This window comes from Heptranchias perlo, chromosome 22, assembly GCF_035084215.1.
Source record: "Heptranchias perlo isolate sHepPer1 chromosome 22, sHepPer1.hap1, whole genome shotgun sequence".
In the NCBI taxonomy this organism is placed as follows: domain Eukaryota; kingdom Metazoa; phylum Chordata; class Chondrichthyes; order Hexanchiformes; family Hexanchidae; genus Heptranchias; species Heptranchias perlo.
In genome coordinates this window covers 34813677-34833317 of record NC_090346.1, presented here as the reverse complement: position 1 = coordinate 34833317, position 19641 = coordinate 34813677, and the positions used below count along the sequence as shown (strand labels likewise).

The 19641-nt window shown below is 38.4% G+C and overlaps 1 protein-coding gene across 6 annotated transcripts in view; it reads right to left on the bottom strand.

Annotated features, from left to right (window-relative positions):
- Positions 1-347: 347 nt before the first annotated feature.
- Positions 348-19641, bottom strand: part of LOC137340639 (meiosis regulator and mRNA stability factor 1) — a 60214-nt gene continuing 40920 nt past the window's right edge. For 4 of the 6 annotated variants that reach the window (XM_068003229.1, XM_068003228.1, XM_068003231.1 and 1 more), the window contains exons 17-27: positions 17346-17566; positions 15830-15972; positions 14913-15046; positions 13478-13680; positions 12320-12547; positions 11998-12228; positions 10173-10385; positions 8806-8866; positions 5489-5632; positions 4179-4349; positions 348-2675 (exon numbers count right to left, since the gene is read on the bottom strand). In XM_068003229.1, the coding sequence (XP_067859330.1) occupies positions 2434-2675; positions 4179-4349; positions 5489-5632; positions 8806-8866; positions 10173-10385; positions 11998-12228; positions 12320-12547; positions 13478-13680; positions 14913-15046; positions 15830-15972; positions 17346-17566 (1991 nt within the window). In that variant the 3' untranslated portion in view covers positions 348-2433. Of the gene's footprint in view, positions 2676-4178; positions 4350-5488; positions 5633-8805; positions 8867-10172; positions 10386-11997; positions 12229-12319; positions 12548-13477; positions 13681-14912; positions 15047-15829; positions 15973-17345; positions 17567-19641 lie in introns of those variants that run through there. The other 2 variants (XM_068003230.1, XR_010966842.1) reach the window with 2 other exon arrangements.

The following is a 19641-nucleotide window of genomic DNA, read 5'->3' as shown; positions in this document are numbered from 1 at the left end:
CATGGCTTGGCACATTTGACCATTTCCTCTGTCCACTATTACCAATTCCATCTCTCCCTTTGTTTATTGCTTTTGATCATTTTCTAACTGTATTTTGCCTTCTCTTCAAATTCTTACATCATGTCTGTATCTTACACATATTTCTATTGAAAAAGACATCACGTCAAAGTGCTAATTTTTTTTTTTAAATTGCTAAATTTAACAGAATGTGGTATAAAATGGAAAGAACTAGAACTTTAGTTGCCTTCATACAGATAGTTCTCCAGAGGCTGCAGCCAAATATGTCTCATCTACCCCCATTAACAGCAAAACATTAAACTGAAATTAAAGACAATACAAACAGGAAATATGCTTGCTGTAAAATTTTATTCATGGCAAAATAAATTTGGTCCCAAACAAAAGCAGCCAGCATTTGATAAGCCATTTTTCTGGTTCTATTTTTGTTGGACATTCATAGAAAGGAAACAAAGCAGGATCCTTTGTCATATTTTCAGAAATATCCCATACTTAGTCAACATAATAATAATGTTTGAAGACCTCAAACAAACAATCGCGTCTCTGCCAGTTTACATCAGTTGTACAAAGTGTTATTCAAATCAGTCTATAGATTACCAGCACAAATTTATGCAGATCTGCATATATAAACCACCATTTCAGAACAAGTACTGTAATAAACATACTGTGGGTTTTAGACATCACAAAACCAGAAACCTACTATACAGTGACTCGAGTGGCTTGTAATAATAAAATCAGAATATTTCTGTTCCTCGCTGATGTTCTAAGCAGGAACTGTCAAAAGGTGTTCTGCAATGGTTACTGCTCATCGACTTCTTTAGCATATAAACTGTTGCCATTCAATAAGATTTTTTTCAAAAAAATCTACATACGTACTAATGCACAGACATTAAACACCTCATCCAAATTTATCTTCAGTAATTGAGTTCCAGTTTTAACTTGGAACAGATGTTACCATACAATATTCAATTTATTCCAGTTTTGCTATAATCCAATATTTCTGAAGCTAATATTTCAATGTTTATGCACATTATATACCTGCATTATGTCACAGGTGCAAGTCTGTAGAGAAAGATCGTTTCAGTAATTACTCCGTTTACTACTAAACACAAACTCAGAATCTCTAGCACCAGTGGAGAACCTTTTTTAAAAAACTAGGTTATTTGTAATCTAGAAAGTGTGTCCTGGCAAATACAAACTATTGTAAAAGCCAGGTTCTGTCCAGAAGGCCTCAACGGGCCTACTGCCACACAGTATCAAATCCTTCTAACCTTGTCCAAGGTCATCACACTGGCACTGCTGTCACCAACTCTGACACTTAACAGACTTAAAACTTCCCAACAGCAACTACTCAAAAACACAATGGAATAAAAGCAGTCCACATTAAAAAGACAACCTTCTGCAACTGTTACTTTACACACAGCTCCCCAATGAAACATGGCTTAAAAAAAAATACACAAGGTTTAACAACAAAACCTTGACATTTCCACACTTTCAGGGGAGATTCAGCTCCATTAACTGTCAAGTGGAAATGGCAACTTTTAACAATTTTCCTTACCTGACCTGTGATTTATGCAATAAATGCATATTTCACATTGAACTCACATTTCTGCACCAGTGCCACTAGCATCAGACTGGAGACACACCATAAGTGTAGCAAATTGCTAAGGCAGCTTCTAGATGTAATTCATGAGGTCAGGATTGGACACAACTGATTAAACCAACTTGCAGCAAAAACTCAACCTAAACCTTATGGGAAGCCATCACATCCCAACATAATTTGCATTACTTGGAGGTTCTTTTAGTTCCGTTCTTCAACTACAGGAGATTATGAACACAACCACTGAACAAAATCTGTTCTTTCCACAGACGGGTGAACAAAACTGGAGGCTAGATTATAATTACAAGCCAATTAAGTGACATTCTAAACATTTCAACTACACTTGTACAGTTAGATTATACAAGACTTACTGCTGTTCTGTAGGCATCGGATCAAAAAACCTCAATTCAGATTTTGAGATATCATGCATTTTACTAAAAACTTCGGAAGTTGGAGATACAATATAAACAGGCTTTTTAGTGCAAGAAAAACACTGCTTTCTTTGACCTTAAAAACAAAAACCTTGGTCAAACATTACAAATATCTAAATTAACAAACTATACACAAATTTTGGAATCTTAATCACAGCCAAGAAAGATCATGGGCTACAGCAAATTCAACAAAAGTTTTGGGTTAGGCTCCAAATGCAAACCAAGTTTTCTTCCTATAAGTTTTGTGGCTCTTTTTAAATAGTTTAAATGCAGAATGTGGAGATAAAAAGGTGTAGTTCTTTGGATTTAGCACTTTGAAATCCATTTTAGTGCTTTAAATAATAAAATTCCTAAGTACACAAGCCATTTTTTTTCCTTAAGATTCATTTAAAGATTAATGGGAGATGCCAGTGAAAAATTTGCTGCCAACTTCACTTTATTTCTGGGCTTCTTAACAGGGCTGTCAGTCACTTCCATGTGCAGTGACTTGGTTTCATGCATATCCTGGGGTTGACACACAGTAGGAACATTTTCTTTAATCTGGTTGACGACACTGCCGCAGGTAAAAGCCTCTTCAGTCATAGCTGCAGGAAGAACAGTTTTCTCCTCCTCTGTCAAGATCAACATGTCTGTTTAGAAAATTATACAACATTACAATACATTGAAAACTTCATTCCATGTTAAAGTTACATACCACTTACCCCCGCCACACAATAAACCTGGACATTAAAACTTCAGATGTCAACTGGTCATTTCTATTGTAAGTCTTATTTTAGAAAGGCAGCACCTGCAATTGACATTAATTGGCTTTTTTTACCTTTACAACTAGGTTATTTACCTAACTGCTTAATCACTTAATTGACATTTTTATTGCATTTAAAAGCTGCAAAATACACATCTTTTTGTGAAAAAAAAATGTTTTTTGGAAAAAACCATCAACAATTGTTTTAAGGCCATCCTCAAGACAAATAACTCTTATCAGCTCCTACCCATGTACAAGATTAAAGTTATGGTCCCTTGTATTTAGTCTAAATCACAATTATCTGATGCACAAGTCATCAAAATGTTCAGTGTCTAAAAGGATCACTGTAGTAGAGTCTGTACATCATTGCTGATTGGCATGTGCTTGGTATGGATCAGTTTCACAAGAACATACAAGGCAGCCTTTATTTTTACTTTTTACTTATATTCCCCATTTTTAAAACCAGATTATCTTTGTTTTAAAAACAATTTCGTCCTGCAGAGTCAGGTCCCTACTTGCTTGGTTTCTCTACTCTGCCAAACCTAAATCTTCCATCCCTTCAAAGCACAGCTGCTTATAAACTTCCCACACTACTCAGCCCATATTTCCCCTTTCCTGGCTTGAGCCACCGAGCCAGACCTGGGAATCAGAATAAATTCATATAGCAAATTAGAAGAAACAGATTTACAAGAAAATACAGATTGAGACAATGCAAGAAAAGGTAAAAACAAACTCAAAAAGCAAAAAACAAAATTAAGGAAATATGCAACAAGCAGAGACACAAACCCTATCTATGGAAGGTATACAGAGAACTGGTGTCAAAGTGAGAGACTCAGATGGAGACACAGAAAAAGGACGGGAGGCAGGGAACAGCAAAAAGTGAGGGAGGCAAACATTTTCTTTTGTCCATACTCGAGTCCCACTCCAGAGACTTGAGCACAATATCTAGGCTGACAATCCAATGCAGTACTGCATTGTCGGAAGTGCTGTCTTTCGGATGAGACATTAAACCGGGCCCCGTCTGCCCTCTCAGGTGGGCATAAAAGATCCCATGACACTATTTTGAAGGAAAAGCAATATTTATCCCTCAACCAACATCACTAAAATACAGATTAATCTGGTCATTTCTCATTGGTGTTTGTGACTCCTGGAGGTTGTGAAAAGCACTATATATATGCAAGATTTTAAAAAAAATATAAGCTGTGCAAAAATCACCCAGTATTGAGAGTCTTTACTACTCTTTTAATGAACTATACTTCTTTCCATGAGGGATTATATTAATGTATCCCTAAAACAAAGTATAATATTGTGGGATATACAGTTTTAACCCATTATATTGCAGAAACTTTATTGACATTATCTTAAAGAAAAAAAAAAGTTTGTCCTCAACCTGCAACATTAGGTGATCGTTCCTCAAACTGAATAAGATCAGCATTTTCAAGAATAACTGTTTCTGGTCTGAGCTGAGGGGATGGCAAGCAGGATGGGACGGGTCCACACAGCAAGTCAATGGGAGATGGGTTACTAAGGCAGAGAAGCTCTTGTTCAGTCTGGTATGAACCTATGAAAAGTGATACATGTTACAAGTTGCGCACATTACTGAACATATTTAGTAGTCTTTAACCTATATACCATGCCTTAACTTCCCATAAAAATCTTGTACATCAACATGCATTTTGGGACAAAAAGTACTTTACAACATTTGAAAAATTTAAAAAGGAAAATTATAAGCAAAGGCAGATGGTAATCAGTTCACAATATGAACAGTAAGATACCACTCTACATTATAAAATATGTAGTGTAATAACCACCCACATTTTTAACATTTTATGGCACTCATCAGCACCAAAGCCAAGGAGTTTTTCCATGGTCACCACTCTGCTGGAATCTGATGATTTTGGCAGTCGTTGCAGGATTCAGAATTGGATTTTAGTGCATCTAGTGGTTTCTTTGATTTCAACCTTTGACTCCCTTGAGACTTGCTTTTGGGGGTTACAGATTCCTAACAAGCCACCCAATTTCATATTTCAGCTGCCAAAGCCTCTCATTCTGCCACCTGCAGGCAAGGTGTGCAGGTATTCCAATATCCAAGTCTCTCCACAGCTTTCCAACAGCAACTCTGACCTATTAGTCACTACGTTGAGCAGTTGAAGCAGCTTGGTCAGGACTGCACATATATTAGAACTAGTGTTATTCTTGATCATCACCCAGTTTCCAAACAATAGCCATCTTGTGTGATTGCACAGATATTAGTCCCAAGAGAACCCATGGCATTAAATATCTTTCCTTTGCGCAGTGGTCAGACCTACTCACACCCAGGTTTTTAAAATTATATTCATTCTCGGGATGTGGGTGTTGCTGGTAAGGCCAGCATTTATTGCCCATCCCGAGTTGCTATAGAGAAAGTGGTGGGCCGCCTTCTTGGACTGCTGCAGTCCGTGTGGTGAAGGTGCTCTCATAATACTGTTGGGTAGGAAGTTCCAGGATGTTTACCCAGTGACAATGATGGAATGGTGATACATGTCCAAGGTCAGGATGGTGAGAGACTTGGAGGTCATAGTATTCCCATGCCCTTGTCCTTCTAAGTGATGGAGGTCACGGGTTTGAGAGGTGCAGCCAAAGAAATTCTTACGCATCCTATTCCAGAACTAGAGGGGACTGATTGTTGCAACACATTGACTTACAAAATCCATTACTTACAGGAGCTGGACGTTTCATACTCCTTTGTCTCAGTATCACTCGAGTTCTCGACAGCCAAGGTTATTGGTCGTTTTGGGTCGTCTTGTACCTGCTCGTGTTCTTCAACCATATAAGCAGGAGAACAACTGGCAGAGCTGTTACGAACTGGGGAAAAAAAAAGTAGGCGGCCATGGAACTACAGTTAATTTAGAAGGAATATTGAAAGATGAATTCACAGCCAGAAAGGGCCACATAAATATACAGTGGAAACATTTAATGTTAAATTTTCTTTTGCTTGGCAAATTATTTTGCTTCCATGGTCTCTACAGAGTTAGTAATTTACAGCTAGGGCAGCTATAAAGAATATAATTCATCTCAGTATTCCTAAACTAAGGAGGGCAGGGATCTTGCTTCTCATGGTCCCTCTCCTTTTTTCTTCCTCTCCAACTAGTCTAAAAAAATGCAGAAAGTTTATACAAATCTTACTGGATCACCACGACGACCAAGGTTGGGAACTAAATATTCCAGGGTACTTGACATTTTGAAAAATCGAAAAGGAGGGGGATAACCCTGATAATAAAAGATGACATAAGGACAGTGGTGAGAAAAGATCTTGGCTCAGGATAAGGGAGTAGAATCAGTATTGATGGAAAAAAGGAATAACAAGGGGCAGAAAACACAGAGTAGTTTATAGGCCCCCTAACAGTAGCGATACCATTGGGCATAGTATTAATCAATAATAGGAGCTTGTAACAAAGGTACTGCAATAATCGTGAGGGACTTTAATCTTCATACAGACTAGGCAAATTAAATTGGCAAAGGCAGTCTGGAGGACGAGTTCAAACAATGTATTTGAGACAGTTTTCTAGAACAATACGTCATGGAACCAGCCAGGGATCAGGCTATTTTAGATCTTAGACAGGGTTAATTAGTAATCTCAGTAAAGGATCCTCTGGGAAAGTGTGATATAATATGATGAATGTCACTGAGTTTGAGAGTGATGTACTTAAGACCGAAACTAGAATCTTAAACTTAAATAAAGCCAATTACATAGGTATGAGGGGCGAGTTGGCTAAGGTAGATTGGGAAATTAGGTTAAAAGGTATGACGGTAGATGAGCAATGGCAAACATTTAAAGAAATATTTCAATATTCTCAATGAATATATATACACCATCGAGAAATAAAAACTCCACGGAAAAGTGATTCATCTATGGCTAACTAAAGAAGTCAAGGATAGTATTAGATTAAAAGAAGAGGCCTATAATGTTGCCAAGAGTAGTAAGCCTAAGGATTGGGAGAGTTTTAGAAACCAGCAAAGGATGACAAAAAAAATTGATAAAAAGGGAGAAAATAGAATGAGTAAACTAGCAAGAAATATAAAAACGGATTGTAAGAGCTTCTACAAGTATGCAGAAAGGGGGTAGCAAAAGTATATGTTACTTAGAGGCTGAGTCATGAGAAATTATATTGGGGAATAAGGAAATGGCAGAGATGTTAAACAAGTATTTTGTATTTGTCTTCAGTAGAAGACACAAAAAACATAGCAGAAATAGTGGGGAATCAAGGGGCTAATGAAAGTGAGGAACTTAAAGTAATTAATATCAGTAGAGAAAAAGTACTGGAGAAACTAATGGCACTAAAAGCCAACAAATCCCCTGGAGGTGGCTGCAGAGATAGTGAATACGTTGGTTGTGATCTTCCAAAATTTCCTAGATTCTATAATGGTCCCAGCAGGTAGGTAGCAAATGTAAGCATGCTATTCAAGAAAGGAGGGAGAGAAAATGGGGAACTACAGGCCAGTTAACCTGACATCAGTAGTTGGGAAAATGCTGGAATCCATTAAGGAAGTAGTAACAGGGCATTTAGAACATATAATTAAGCAGAGTCAACATGATTTTACGAAAGAGAAATCGTGTTTGACAAATTTATTAGAGTTTTTTTGAGGATGTAACTAGCAGGGTAAAGGGGAAGTAATATATTTGGATTTTCAAAAGGCATTTGATAAGGTGCCACATAAAAGATTGTTATGTAAGATAAGGGCTCATAGGGTTGGGGGTAATATATTAGCATGGATAGAGGATTGGTTAACGGACAGGAAAAAAAAGGGGTAAACGGGTAATTTTCAGGCTGGCAGGTTGTAACTAGTGGAGTGCCGCAAGGATCGGTGCTTGGGCCTCAGCTATTTACAATCTATATTAATGACTTAAATAAAGGGACTGAGTGTGACGTATCCAAGTTTGCCGACGATATAAAGCTAGGTGGGAAAGTAAGCTGTGAGGAGGATACAGAGTCCGAAAAAGGATATAGACAGATTAAGCAAGTGGGTAAGAAGGTGGCAGATGGAATATAATGTGGGGAAATGTGAGGTTATTCACTTTGGTAGAAAGAATAGAAAAACAGAATATTTTTTAAATAGTGATAAATTATTAAATGTTGGTGTTCAGAGAGATTTGGGTGTCCTTGTACAAGAAACACAAAAAGTTAGCTTGCAGGTACAGCAAGCAATTAGGAAGGCAAATGGTATGTTGGCCTTTATAGCAAGGGGGTTGGAGTACAAGAGTAAGGAAGTCTTACTACAATTGTACAGGGCTTGTGAGACCTCACCTGGAGTACTGTGTACAGTTTTGGTCTCCTTATCTAAGGAAGGATATATTTGCCTTAGAGGCAGTGCAACAAAAGTTCACTAGATTGATTCCTGGGATGAGAGGGTTGTCCTATGAGGAGAGACTGTGTAGAATGGACCTATACTCACTGGAGTTTAGAAGAATGAGAGGTAATCTCATTGAAACATTCAAGATTCTGAGGGGGCTTGACAGGGTAGATGCTGAGAGGCTGTTTCCCCTGGCTGGAGAGTCTAGACCTAGAGGGCAGAGTCACAGGATAAAGGGGTCAGCCATTTAAGACTGAGATGAGGAGGAATTTCTTCACTCAGAGGGTTGTGAACCTTTGGAATTCTCTATCCCAGAGGGCTGTGGATGCTGAGTCGTTGAATATGTTAAGACTGAGATAGGTAGATTTTTGGACTCTAGTGGAAAATCAATGGATATGAAGGAAATCAGGTGTTAAAATGGAGTTTAGGTCAAAGATCATCCATGATCGTATTGAACAGGCTCGAGGGGCCGTATGGCCTACTCCTGTTTCTATTTCGTATGTTATTGTTGCAAATATGGAAACCCAGTTTTCATTGCTGATCAGGTGGATTGGGGCCCACAGCATAAATCTTTTCAGTAAGCACTTTTGTAATTTCCCCTTTCATTTTTGCCAACAAAGTAATTGTTGATTAGAAACAGGCACTTAAAAATCAGCAAGTCTTCTTCAGTTTAAAACAAACTTTACCTTTCATATCATTTTTTAAAACTACTATTCTTTTGTGTCCATGTCCTTTTATCCAGATGACCTGTTTAAAATGGAAAATTTGAAAAATTGAAAGTTAAAACCCCATGCATACAAAAAATGCACAAGAGTTTCTGAAAAGCTTTTCTTGAAATACTGGCTGACATCTAGTGGCTTTTGGCAATCTAACATGTGCCGGTCAAACTTCTCGTGCTGTTCTTTCATATGGGGTTACTCTTACCCAGAATTAAAGCACAAAAGTGGCACAATTTACAATAGCAATCTGCTCAAAATTATTTTCTTAAGATCTCTAGTTTAAGACTAAACATGTCTCCTTGGACAAAAGAATGGTTCATAAACTACAATACAAAATTTAGCTTAAAACTGCCTAACGTCATTTCAGTGAGTAGAGAGGGGATGACGTTTATTCCATTAAATAAGCTAGTTTTGAACCCATGTCCCAAAGCAGTGTTCTAAACCACCATAACAACCAGTTTTCTCCTAAGATGAGAGAGATTACCAGCTCTATGTTCTGATCATATGCATCACCTATAATCAGTAACACCATGGTTTCATAATGCTAACATTTGCCATTCCACAATTGCCTTCACATTTTTTTTTTATTTTTAATGGGTTGGGGGGTGGGGACAGAAGAGAAAAGAAACAGAACATCACAACTTTTAATTATATGCTAACACCTTTCACAGCTGCTTCAGTGCAGTACATAAAGTACTGAATAGAAATCTTAGTGGAAGACTGCAACACAGTCCTGGAGATGGCCATTATACTTCACTGGTTTGGGAGCCGCAAGGACGTGGATCAATTCAATCCAATACAGAAGAAACTATAAAACTACTGTGCAATAGCACAGATAGGTTTACTCAATTAAACACTGTTGAATACTGCTGAGTTCCAAAGGCCACTGCTGAATACTTTTCATTATCACTGCACTTCCCTGTTTTGATGGAATCTTATATTGACTGGCTAGAAAAGTTCAAAAGTGACGAAACGCCAATATATATTTTATAAATTATTTCCCATCTCTAAAACGTAATGAGAAGCAACAGGAAGAAAAACTAAAAGATTTGAGTGTGAGAAGAGGTTAAAAAAGATAAAATTTGAGGCATTGAATTTAAAACTGCAGTTTAGGATTAATATTACAGTAATATAGCCAACATGTAATTTATCACTACAAGTTTGTTTCACAATCACAGTATGCTGAAAACTACCAGCTGGCCCAGGCAGACTAACTGCTAGCAAGTCCATGGAAATAACTAGGATAAATGGCAAGACTACAACAGAAAAAGTCACACATTTTGGTGTTGCATAGTTTAAAAGCAGACATAACATACTGAATAGGCACACTTTACCTGTGGTATAGCAACAAGGAGGTCCTCTATGCTTGCATACCCATATATTTTAGGTTGGAGCACTTCACCTGTGTACTTGTGGTAAGTAGAGGGAAATTCAGTCAGAAAAATCTGCTGGTAGTGGTAGGTGTGTAGCAAGGCTCGCACATTTTTAGCAAACTGATACACTTTGGTAAGTTTCACATATTCTTCTCCTGTGTCATTAGCGAATACCTGTCACAAATATACCCAAAAAAGGTAAAGTTTAATAAGCAGCAGTCCTCTCTCCATCTAAATCCTGATGTAAATGACTGCAACATGCAATGAAGAAAACAAGGCAAACCACCACAAAACAGCTGAGACAATATCAAAAACCCCCCAAAATATGCTGTTACATCCTGGAGGCAGTCTCCTCCAGTGTTAGAATATGAACTTTCCTTTTTAAATTCTGCTGAAGATTTCCTGTCACACAACAGGCCCTACAATAGGAGCTGAAATTTATTGTTCCATACAATCTGAGTTGTAGTAAAAGATGGTTTATTTCACTATGTTACAATAGGACAGCATATCCCATATAAAACTGTAATGTGACTATTTAAACAACTGGGAGAAGGGATGGTTGGTTTTGAGTATCTCCTTCAAAACAAGGTATAGTGCAAGCAACCCTGACATTGCAATTGACAGTACCAGGATTTACCAGACTGGTGCCCACTTGATTAAATTATCTTCACCTACTGAAACTTTGGTCACCTAAAGCATCTGATTGTTTAGATAGCCAAAGGTTGTGTAAGTGAAAATGATGTAATCAAATGGGAATCAGTCTGGCACATCCAGACAGTTCAATGCTGGAGGAAGTTACAAGACCTATAAAACACCACCTCTTTTTCTCTCGTGTAAACTGAAAGAACATGGTTGAGGTGAAGCATCTTTAAAACGCAGTCTTGTTAAAAAAAAGTCTTATTAATCATGCCCCCATACTCTCCATGTGATCTGGGGAGGAGGGTTTGAGGGATGCTTTACTGCACCCGATGCAGGGCACCCCCCCCCACCCTGTTCTGGGATGAGATAAGTTTGTAGGTTGTGGAGATGAGGAATTCCTTCCAACAATTAAGTTGGTTGCATCAAGTTCTTGAGCGCAGTTTGCAATAGATTTCATGTGAGGCGATAATTGAAGGCAACAAATCAGGCATAGTGAATTGTTGCTGGGAGGAACCAATTGCCCTGGATATAAACTTCAGCATCTGTGAGCCATAAAAGTGGGACTGAACTGAAGACCTAAACAGGCCTCAATGTCAAAGGACAATGGCTGAATGATTTAATAACTAGTATTTTTATTAACTAAAACCAACTTGCTAAGAGAAAGAAACCTTCCCCATATATACTTTAATGTGGAGATGCCAGTGATCGACTGGAGTGTACAAATGTAAGGAATCTTACAACACCAGGTTATAGTCCAACAGTTTTATTTGAAAATCACAAGCTTTCGTCTGAAGGAGAAAGCCTCCGAAAGCTTGTGATTTTCAAATAAAACTGTTGGACTATAACCTGGTGTTGTAAGATTCCTTACATATATACTTTAGGAACTGGAGAGATCTAAAAACAATAAGATCAAATAGAAACTTCTCTGGTGTAGGAAAGAACACCTGTTTCTCAAAATAAGACAAAGAGCAGAAAGATGTGCATCAGATCAGGGTTATACTACAGCAATAAAGGAAGTGCATTGCCTGAAAAAAAGGAGAGTCATAGGTGAACATACAGCAATTTCTATTTTTCATGTGGAGACAGCAAGGAATAAAATCAGCTTTCATAACAATACTAATTTTTAAGAGAACTTCAGAATTCTTACCTCAACCAGGTACGGCAAACTCTTCAATAGTTCTGCCAAAGACATGAAACCATATTCAGATGGGACAAGAGGATTTCCATAAGAAGAATCAAAGTGTTTTTTAAGATCGTCGATTGTGAGGACTGAGATGCTATCCAGAGACATCAACAGCACAAGAAGTTGAGCAGTTAGAGTGCGGAGAGACTTCCTGTTTATCAGCTGGAGCTGCTTACCTGCTGGTGTGCTAGCAATCTTTTGGGGGGAAAATATTTATACTTAATTAGGAAACGCTCAAATAAAAATCCCATTGGGGAAGTCGTGACAAAGTAACTATACGACATACCTTTGCAACATGGCAGAGTTTCTGCATAAGCTCTGCAACAGTGTTGACATCGTAGTCTTGGAGGCGCAGACTATATCCATAAGTTTTGTTATACTCTGGAAGGAAATCCGATAATATCATACAATTGTCCTTCTGTGACCGAAGCAATTTAACAAGCTGGGCCGTCAGTGCTTTAATTTGCTCATTTTCTGTTAAAACAAGGAATTTTTCCTCTCCACACTCCAGGACCTGTGGACAATATTAAGTCATTTGCATATTAGCTCATTAACAGGTCACAGAATTCACAAATGCAGTGTGCTGTCTGAAAGAATCTCAGGTGCCCAACTATTCATTAGTCTAACCGGCACAACGACTGAATCTCCTACATGTGCAAAACAATGATTATAGATGGAACAAATTGCTTGCCTTAAATACAGTATCAATAATAAAGTCTTAGTTTTGCATACAGAGCTGAGAGCCCATTGCATCGAAAATCAACTGCATGTGGATCTGCGAAAAATCTATGACTCCAATATTAACTCAGCCTACTGTTTGAACACAGTAAATGCCACATATAGCAAGCTATGGGCTAATCTACTTTTAACATTTAAATACACATTGTGATATTTGTATAACATTAATGAAATAATGATTTGAATAATGTTTGTAATATCACAGCAAATCTAGCCTTGTTACACTGTACATTGAATACACATGTCAAATTCAAGAAAACTTCAAAAGAGCTGGGATTGAGTCAATGTGGAACATTCGAGTTACATACACAACCCTTGCAAGAATTCATTTAGTAAGGACTTTTGGCTTGTACGTTTTACTGGCTAGTCAAAACAAATGTTTGTAACTCATTCTAATTAGGTTACAAAGCATTACATTCAGTCTCCTGTTGCTGCTAGATATCATCCTCAGCTTAACTTTCACCAGCACACCAACTTTTCTGAAATACTGCACATGATAAAGTGACAATCTGTAAACTTGGTACTATTATAATACAAGATATGCATAAATGGCAATCCAGGATGGCTGAAAGGAGCAGCCTCAATTTTGGTTTAATAGCAATGTGAGAACATGGTTTGAATTTCCAGAAACTGTTCAACTTCTTTTTGAATACCATGTTCCTGGCTTACTGAAGTCATTGTTTAATTCACATGCCCTTACACTCACCTGCAACACATCAGGTATAGATTCAAACAGTTCCATGAGCTTGTTAAATCCATAGTAAGTGAGTTTGCACTGGCGTCCAAAGTGGTGGTGGTACGTAGGTATAAATTTGCTAAAGGGCATACGGCCATGAGACTGATGTCGCAGTAAGTCCACGACCTCTTTTGCAAACTGCTTTGTTCTCTCTATTTCCTCTGGAGTACGTTCTAAATTAAAATGCAGTAACTTTTAAAAGATTGAACACCGTTTACAGCTTTCAAAATCATCATAAAAAGTTACTTAATAATAATGCTAAATCCTGCAGTATATTAGAGAGTGAAACCATAAATGATAGATGTACAATCTGGAACAGTTCTAAAACACTAGTAAGCTACCTGTGGCATCAGTCGATGAATGCCACAGATATGTGTGCGCGCATGCAACTGTATACTCACAGCATTTTCATTCTAAATGTTTATACAAGCCAGTTTCAATGTTAAATGTATGGGTACAGTAGTTTGGTGGTTATGGTATGGAACTAGCAACCCAGAGGTTGAGTTCAAATCCCAAGTTGTGAAACTGAATTCAATAAATTTGTGGGCTAGCACTAGAAAATGACCATGAAAGTTGCTGGATTGTCATAAAAACACAAATAGTTCATGAATGTCCTTCGGGAAATGGAACCTGCCACCCCAACCTGGTTTGGCCCACATAAGGCTCTAGTCCCACACTATCTGGTTGACTCTTTATGCCCTCAGAAAAACTAAGGATGGTAATAAATCCCCAAATCAAATGACAACAGGAAATTGGACAGGAAGTGTATGCATACACACTACGTGGATTGGAACCGCAGCAGATGTTTAAAAAAGCTGCAGGGGGAGCGGGAAGCTTAAGAGGATAGGGTGGGTTGACTTTTTCCTCATAACAAAAACAATTTTCTTTATAGCTCAAAATAATCATGGGCCACCACCACCAGAAAATTGACAGTGATCAGAAGTGGACACCCTACCCACCTCTCTCTAGCCCAAGGATTCCACCTCACTTGAAGAGGACTCTAGCCTTCAAGCACAGCCTTTTCACAGAGATACAGCAGGGTTTGGGAAAAACAACGATGTTGCACCATCTGTCAGTACTCCAAAATACTGAGCCACTGATCCTTATTTTACATTTCAGGAGAGCTAGTGCAAAACTATCTACCCAGCATGCACCACACAGTTTGAAGTCTATCTTCAGGACTTATCCGTCCATTGTAAGAAACAATCTCAGGAGGGTACCAAAATGCTCAGAGACTTACCACAATATATGTTTGTGCATTTTACATGCATGACAAAGCTGCTCATGCAGCTGATTTTTTTAAAAAATAGGAATTCAATCTTTTTTTAAAAATGATTAAGACAGTACATTATAATGCCAAAAATAATGCTCACCGTGACATAAATCAGTTTTTAAAAAAAATTACCTCGCTTTGGGATAGAAATCACAGTATCATCATCTTGTTGCGAAACACAGATTGTAGTATCTGGTATTTCTGAAAGCAGATCAGCAAGTTCACATACACCATAGTCTGTGACATCCCAGTCCTTTGAAAAACACCTAGCAGAACCAAAGTAGAAAATTGAATGCAATAAGTAGTTTTGTGGTCTACACAGAGTACAAATTTTATTTCACTTATTTGGATTATGTACTGTAATTTAGGAATAATCCTATGCAAGTCTGAAGAATCATTTAGGCAAATGTAATTCTAACATTTGAAGAAGCACACTATATGCAGAAGGTGTGGGATTCTCAACTGATCTGCCGGCTTCTCTCTTCAATACCATGCGAGTGCTCCACATGTGTACCTCAGTCCTAATAATGATGCTTCAGGCATCACAACTGTGTGGGGCAGGCTAGATGGGACCAGATGGTCTTTATCTGCATGCCATTTTTGTATGTTCGTAACTGTCCATGCCCTATCCAACAAGATCTAAGTTCACTGCCTATGGAGAACTGTCAATTGAACAAAGTGCAGGTGGATGCCTATATCCCAGCCTGAGCCAATAACTTCAAAAAAAGAGAAAATTAAAAGATACATTAAAAGAGAGGGACTGAAATTTTAGCCATCATTGCTAGTCAATGACCGATTTCACAGTGGAAAAAAAAATAATTTTCGTAGTTTCAATCCAACTAAAAATAGGCATGGATAACCACAGCACTGAAGTCAGCAGAATTGTTATGGGAATAATTCATATTGTACAGTAGACAATTATCTGGTTAGGCTGGGGCAGACAGGGGCTACTTGATGCTGACAAAAATGGAAGAATTCCATTCCTCACCACAAAAAATAACCAATGCCCAATGACTAAACTGAATTTCGGTACTTTTAAGATCACTTACCAATGGTATGCTTGTCCAAATTCTCTTATGAAGACCTGTTTGCTGGCCTGAGATTTCAGAAGCTTAAGTAGATCTTGGGTAAAGCGCTTTACTTGTGCTCGATGAGTTAACGTGAGTAGGCGTTTACTGCCCAAACCAAGGATCTATAATAAATCATAAGGAGAATGACTCATACAGATTGCAATGAAGTGATCAGTATCCCAGTGGGCAGACCTGAAAACACATTTATGACTCCTTTGTTGACAAGTTATGGTCAGCACTATCCCAGGAATATACGTTACATCGCATGGGTTTTCACAATATATTTTGTTTATGCAATTATCTAACTCCATCAAAATTATCTTAAAAAAAGGAGTCTATCATCACTTTTCAGTTTAATCATATTATGTGTGGGCTTGGAGTGTTCAAAGAGTCTTCGCAACAAGTTTTCAAAGGATAAACAACCCAATTATTAGTGTGTGACCTCACCTTGTAATATGAGAAACATTTTACAGGAACTCCAATGGTTGAGAGATTTATTTCATCTGGAAGTACATTGGTTAATGTGTTTGTACAACACTCCTTGGGGTGTTGTTTTAGTGCAGTTTATGTGGTTTAACAGCTGCTTAATAACACTAAGGGCAGTTTTGAAAACAGGTTGACCGGTGCACTACTACTGAAAGTTAAACCATAAAGAATATTAAAACCCTATTAAAATAATGGATTTTAGGTAGCACAACATAGTTTGATTAAAAAATTTCCCTAAGATAAATGATTAGACTTAGCTTCCTAGTTTTTAAAATCATTTATAATTCTTAGATCCTGTAATTATTAGTTGCTCATGGCAAGATCTTTGCACTGTTGATCTGTCTTATTTTGTCTCTCTAATATGTCTATTTCTCTGTCCCTTGATATGATTGCATGTTTTCCATCAAAGATAGATTTTCTTGTTTGCATCAGTGATTGTGGCTTGTCCTGTATCTGTCTCTGCAAGTTGTTTTGACCATGTGTGTGTCTTTGGGGACATCTTGAGAAGTCATTGTCCTCTTTTACATATCTGCAATATTGCTCTGTGGCATTCCTTTTTTAAAATTTGATCTTTGTATTATTTCACTCTTGCCCCTGTCTGATGTTTTATGTTGATTTTTTTGTCTCCTTTGATCTTTAAGTTACAAAACCTGGCTTGTGTCCTGACCAGTTAGCTTCCCTTCCAAAACAAAATCAAAAATGTAAGCATGAAAATTGTTCAAAATGTGTCATTTTTGGATTTGTAATTTTTTTCTCCTTCCCAAAATTGAGACTTAAAAGCTCACATTATAAAATGCAACTTTTGCCTGTACATCTTACAACTTAAATTCTGTGCCGTTTAAAATTTTCTGTTTAGAAACAGTAAGTAATACATACTTGTTAAAGACAAATTATTGCATTCATTAAAACATTAATAATTAGTAGGCATTTCCAAAACTCTACCTGCTAGTAGAAAAAGCCCAGTACTGTAGTTCATGGTTAAAAATTATTTTCTTTCCACAAAACTCACCTGCAAAACATGAGGCACTGCTTCCAGCAGCTCCATTAGTTTGGAATAGCCATAGTCTGAAACTCTGCACTGCTTCCCAAAATGATGATGGTAGGTTGGTATAAATTTGTGTTGAGATATGAAGCAGTGAGCCTGGTTCTTTAGAAGATCGATTACTTCTCGACTAAACTGAATAAGCTGAGGATTTCCTACAGGACTCTTACAGCGTAGCAACCAGGGATCTATAGAATAGAATACAAATGAACAATGATCTAACGCTTCAGGTTAGTGAGCAGGAAAAAAGTACTGAAATCAAATGACAACTAATTTTGCTAAACTGTTCCACAGCAACATTTGAATATCTGGGCTATAAATTCTAGGCTTTACCAGAATCAGCTCATTAATTTTCACTATGAAACTAGTAGTAGCATCTTAGAATCCAGACTTGGTCAACATGCAAAAATATTAATTTCGATGAGAGACTCTTGACACTTTATACAGAATTTCTCCTCTTCAAGGAGGGGATAAACTGGAGAAAAAAGTTGAATATTTTATAACTTAAAAAAAATCCTACAGCTGCCCCCCCCAGATATAGTTTCACGTCAGATAGCTGATTTATGATAGGAGCACGAACTAGCCCAACACTCATTGAGAGCTTTAAATACAATTTAAAGCGCAAAGTAGCTAATAAATTCTGACAGGATATGGAATTCAACAATAACTATTTAAATAGTGTCTGCTGGAAGTCATGAACAAGGGAATATTTGGCACAGTAATTGTGCCGAATACAGTCATTTTACTGGGAAGGTGATAACTGTAATTATTCACAGTAGATAAAATAGTTCCATGTGGAGAAGCACCACCTTCCCCTCACAAAAACCCTTTTAGGTCTGTTGCACTGAGGTTATGCCACATGTTGACTTTTAAAAAAAATTGAACATCCATTTGTTTATTTTTGATTCAATTCTATGTCAGTCAGGGGTACGGTAGCATAGTGGTTATGTTACTGGGCTAATAATCCAGAGGCCTGGACTAAAATCCAGAGTCATGAGTTCAAATCCCGCCACGGCAGCTGGCGAATTTAAATTCAATTAATTAATTCAATTCAATTAATTAAAATAAAAAATCTGGAATTAAAATACTAGTATCAGGAATGATAGCCATGAAACTACCGGATTGTCGTAAAAACCCATCTGGTTCACTAATGTCCTTTAGGGAAGGAAGCCTGCCGCCCTTACCCGGTCTGGCCTATATGTGACTCCAGACCCACAGCAATGTGGTTGATTCTTAATTGCCCTCTGAAATGGCCTAGCAAGCCACTCAGTTGTAAAATCTCGCTACGAAAAGTCATAATAAGAATAAAACCGGACGGACCACCCGGCATCGGACCACTCGGCACCGGACACGACAACGGCAAAACACCAAGCCCAGTCGACCCTGCAAGGTCCTCCTTACTAACATCTGGGGACTTGTGCCAAAATTGGGAGAGCTGTCCCACAGACTAGTCAAGCAACAGCCTGACATAGCCATACTCACAGAATCATATCTTTCAGCCAACGTCCCAGACTCTTCCATCACCATCCCTGGGTATGTCCTGTCCCACCGGCAGGACAGACCCACCAGAGGTGGCGGTACAGTGATATACAGTCAGGAGGGAGTGGCCCTGGGAGTCCTCAACATTGACTCTGGACCCCATGAAATCTCATGGGCAAGGAAACCTCCTGCTGATTACCACCTACCGTCCTCCCTCAGCTGATGAATCAGTCCTCCTCCATGTTGAACACCGCTTGGAGGAAGCACTGAGGGCAGCAAGGGCACAAAATGTACTCTGGGTGGGGGACTTCAATGTCCATCACCAAGAGTGGCTCGGTAGCACCACTACTGACCGAGCTGGCCGAGTCCTGAAGGACATAGCTGCTAGACTGGGCCTGCGGCAGGTGGTAAGCGAACCAACACGAGGGAAAAACTTACTTGACCTCATCCTCACCAATCTACCTGTCGCAAATGCATCTGTCCATGACAGTATTGGTAGGAGTGACCACCGCACAGTCCTCGTGGAGATGAAATCCCGTCTTTGCACTGAGGACACCATCCAACGTGTTGTGTGGCACTACCACCGTGCTAAATGGGATAGATTCAGAACAGATCTAGCAGCTCAAAACTGGGCATCCATGAGGCGCTGTGGGCCATCAGCAGCAGCAGAATTGTATTCCAGCACAATCTGTAACCTCATGGCCCGGCATATTCCTCACTCTACCATTACCAACAAGCCAGGGGATCAACCCTGGTTCAATGAGGAGTGTAGAAGAGCATGCCA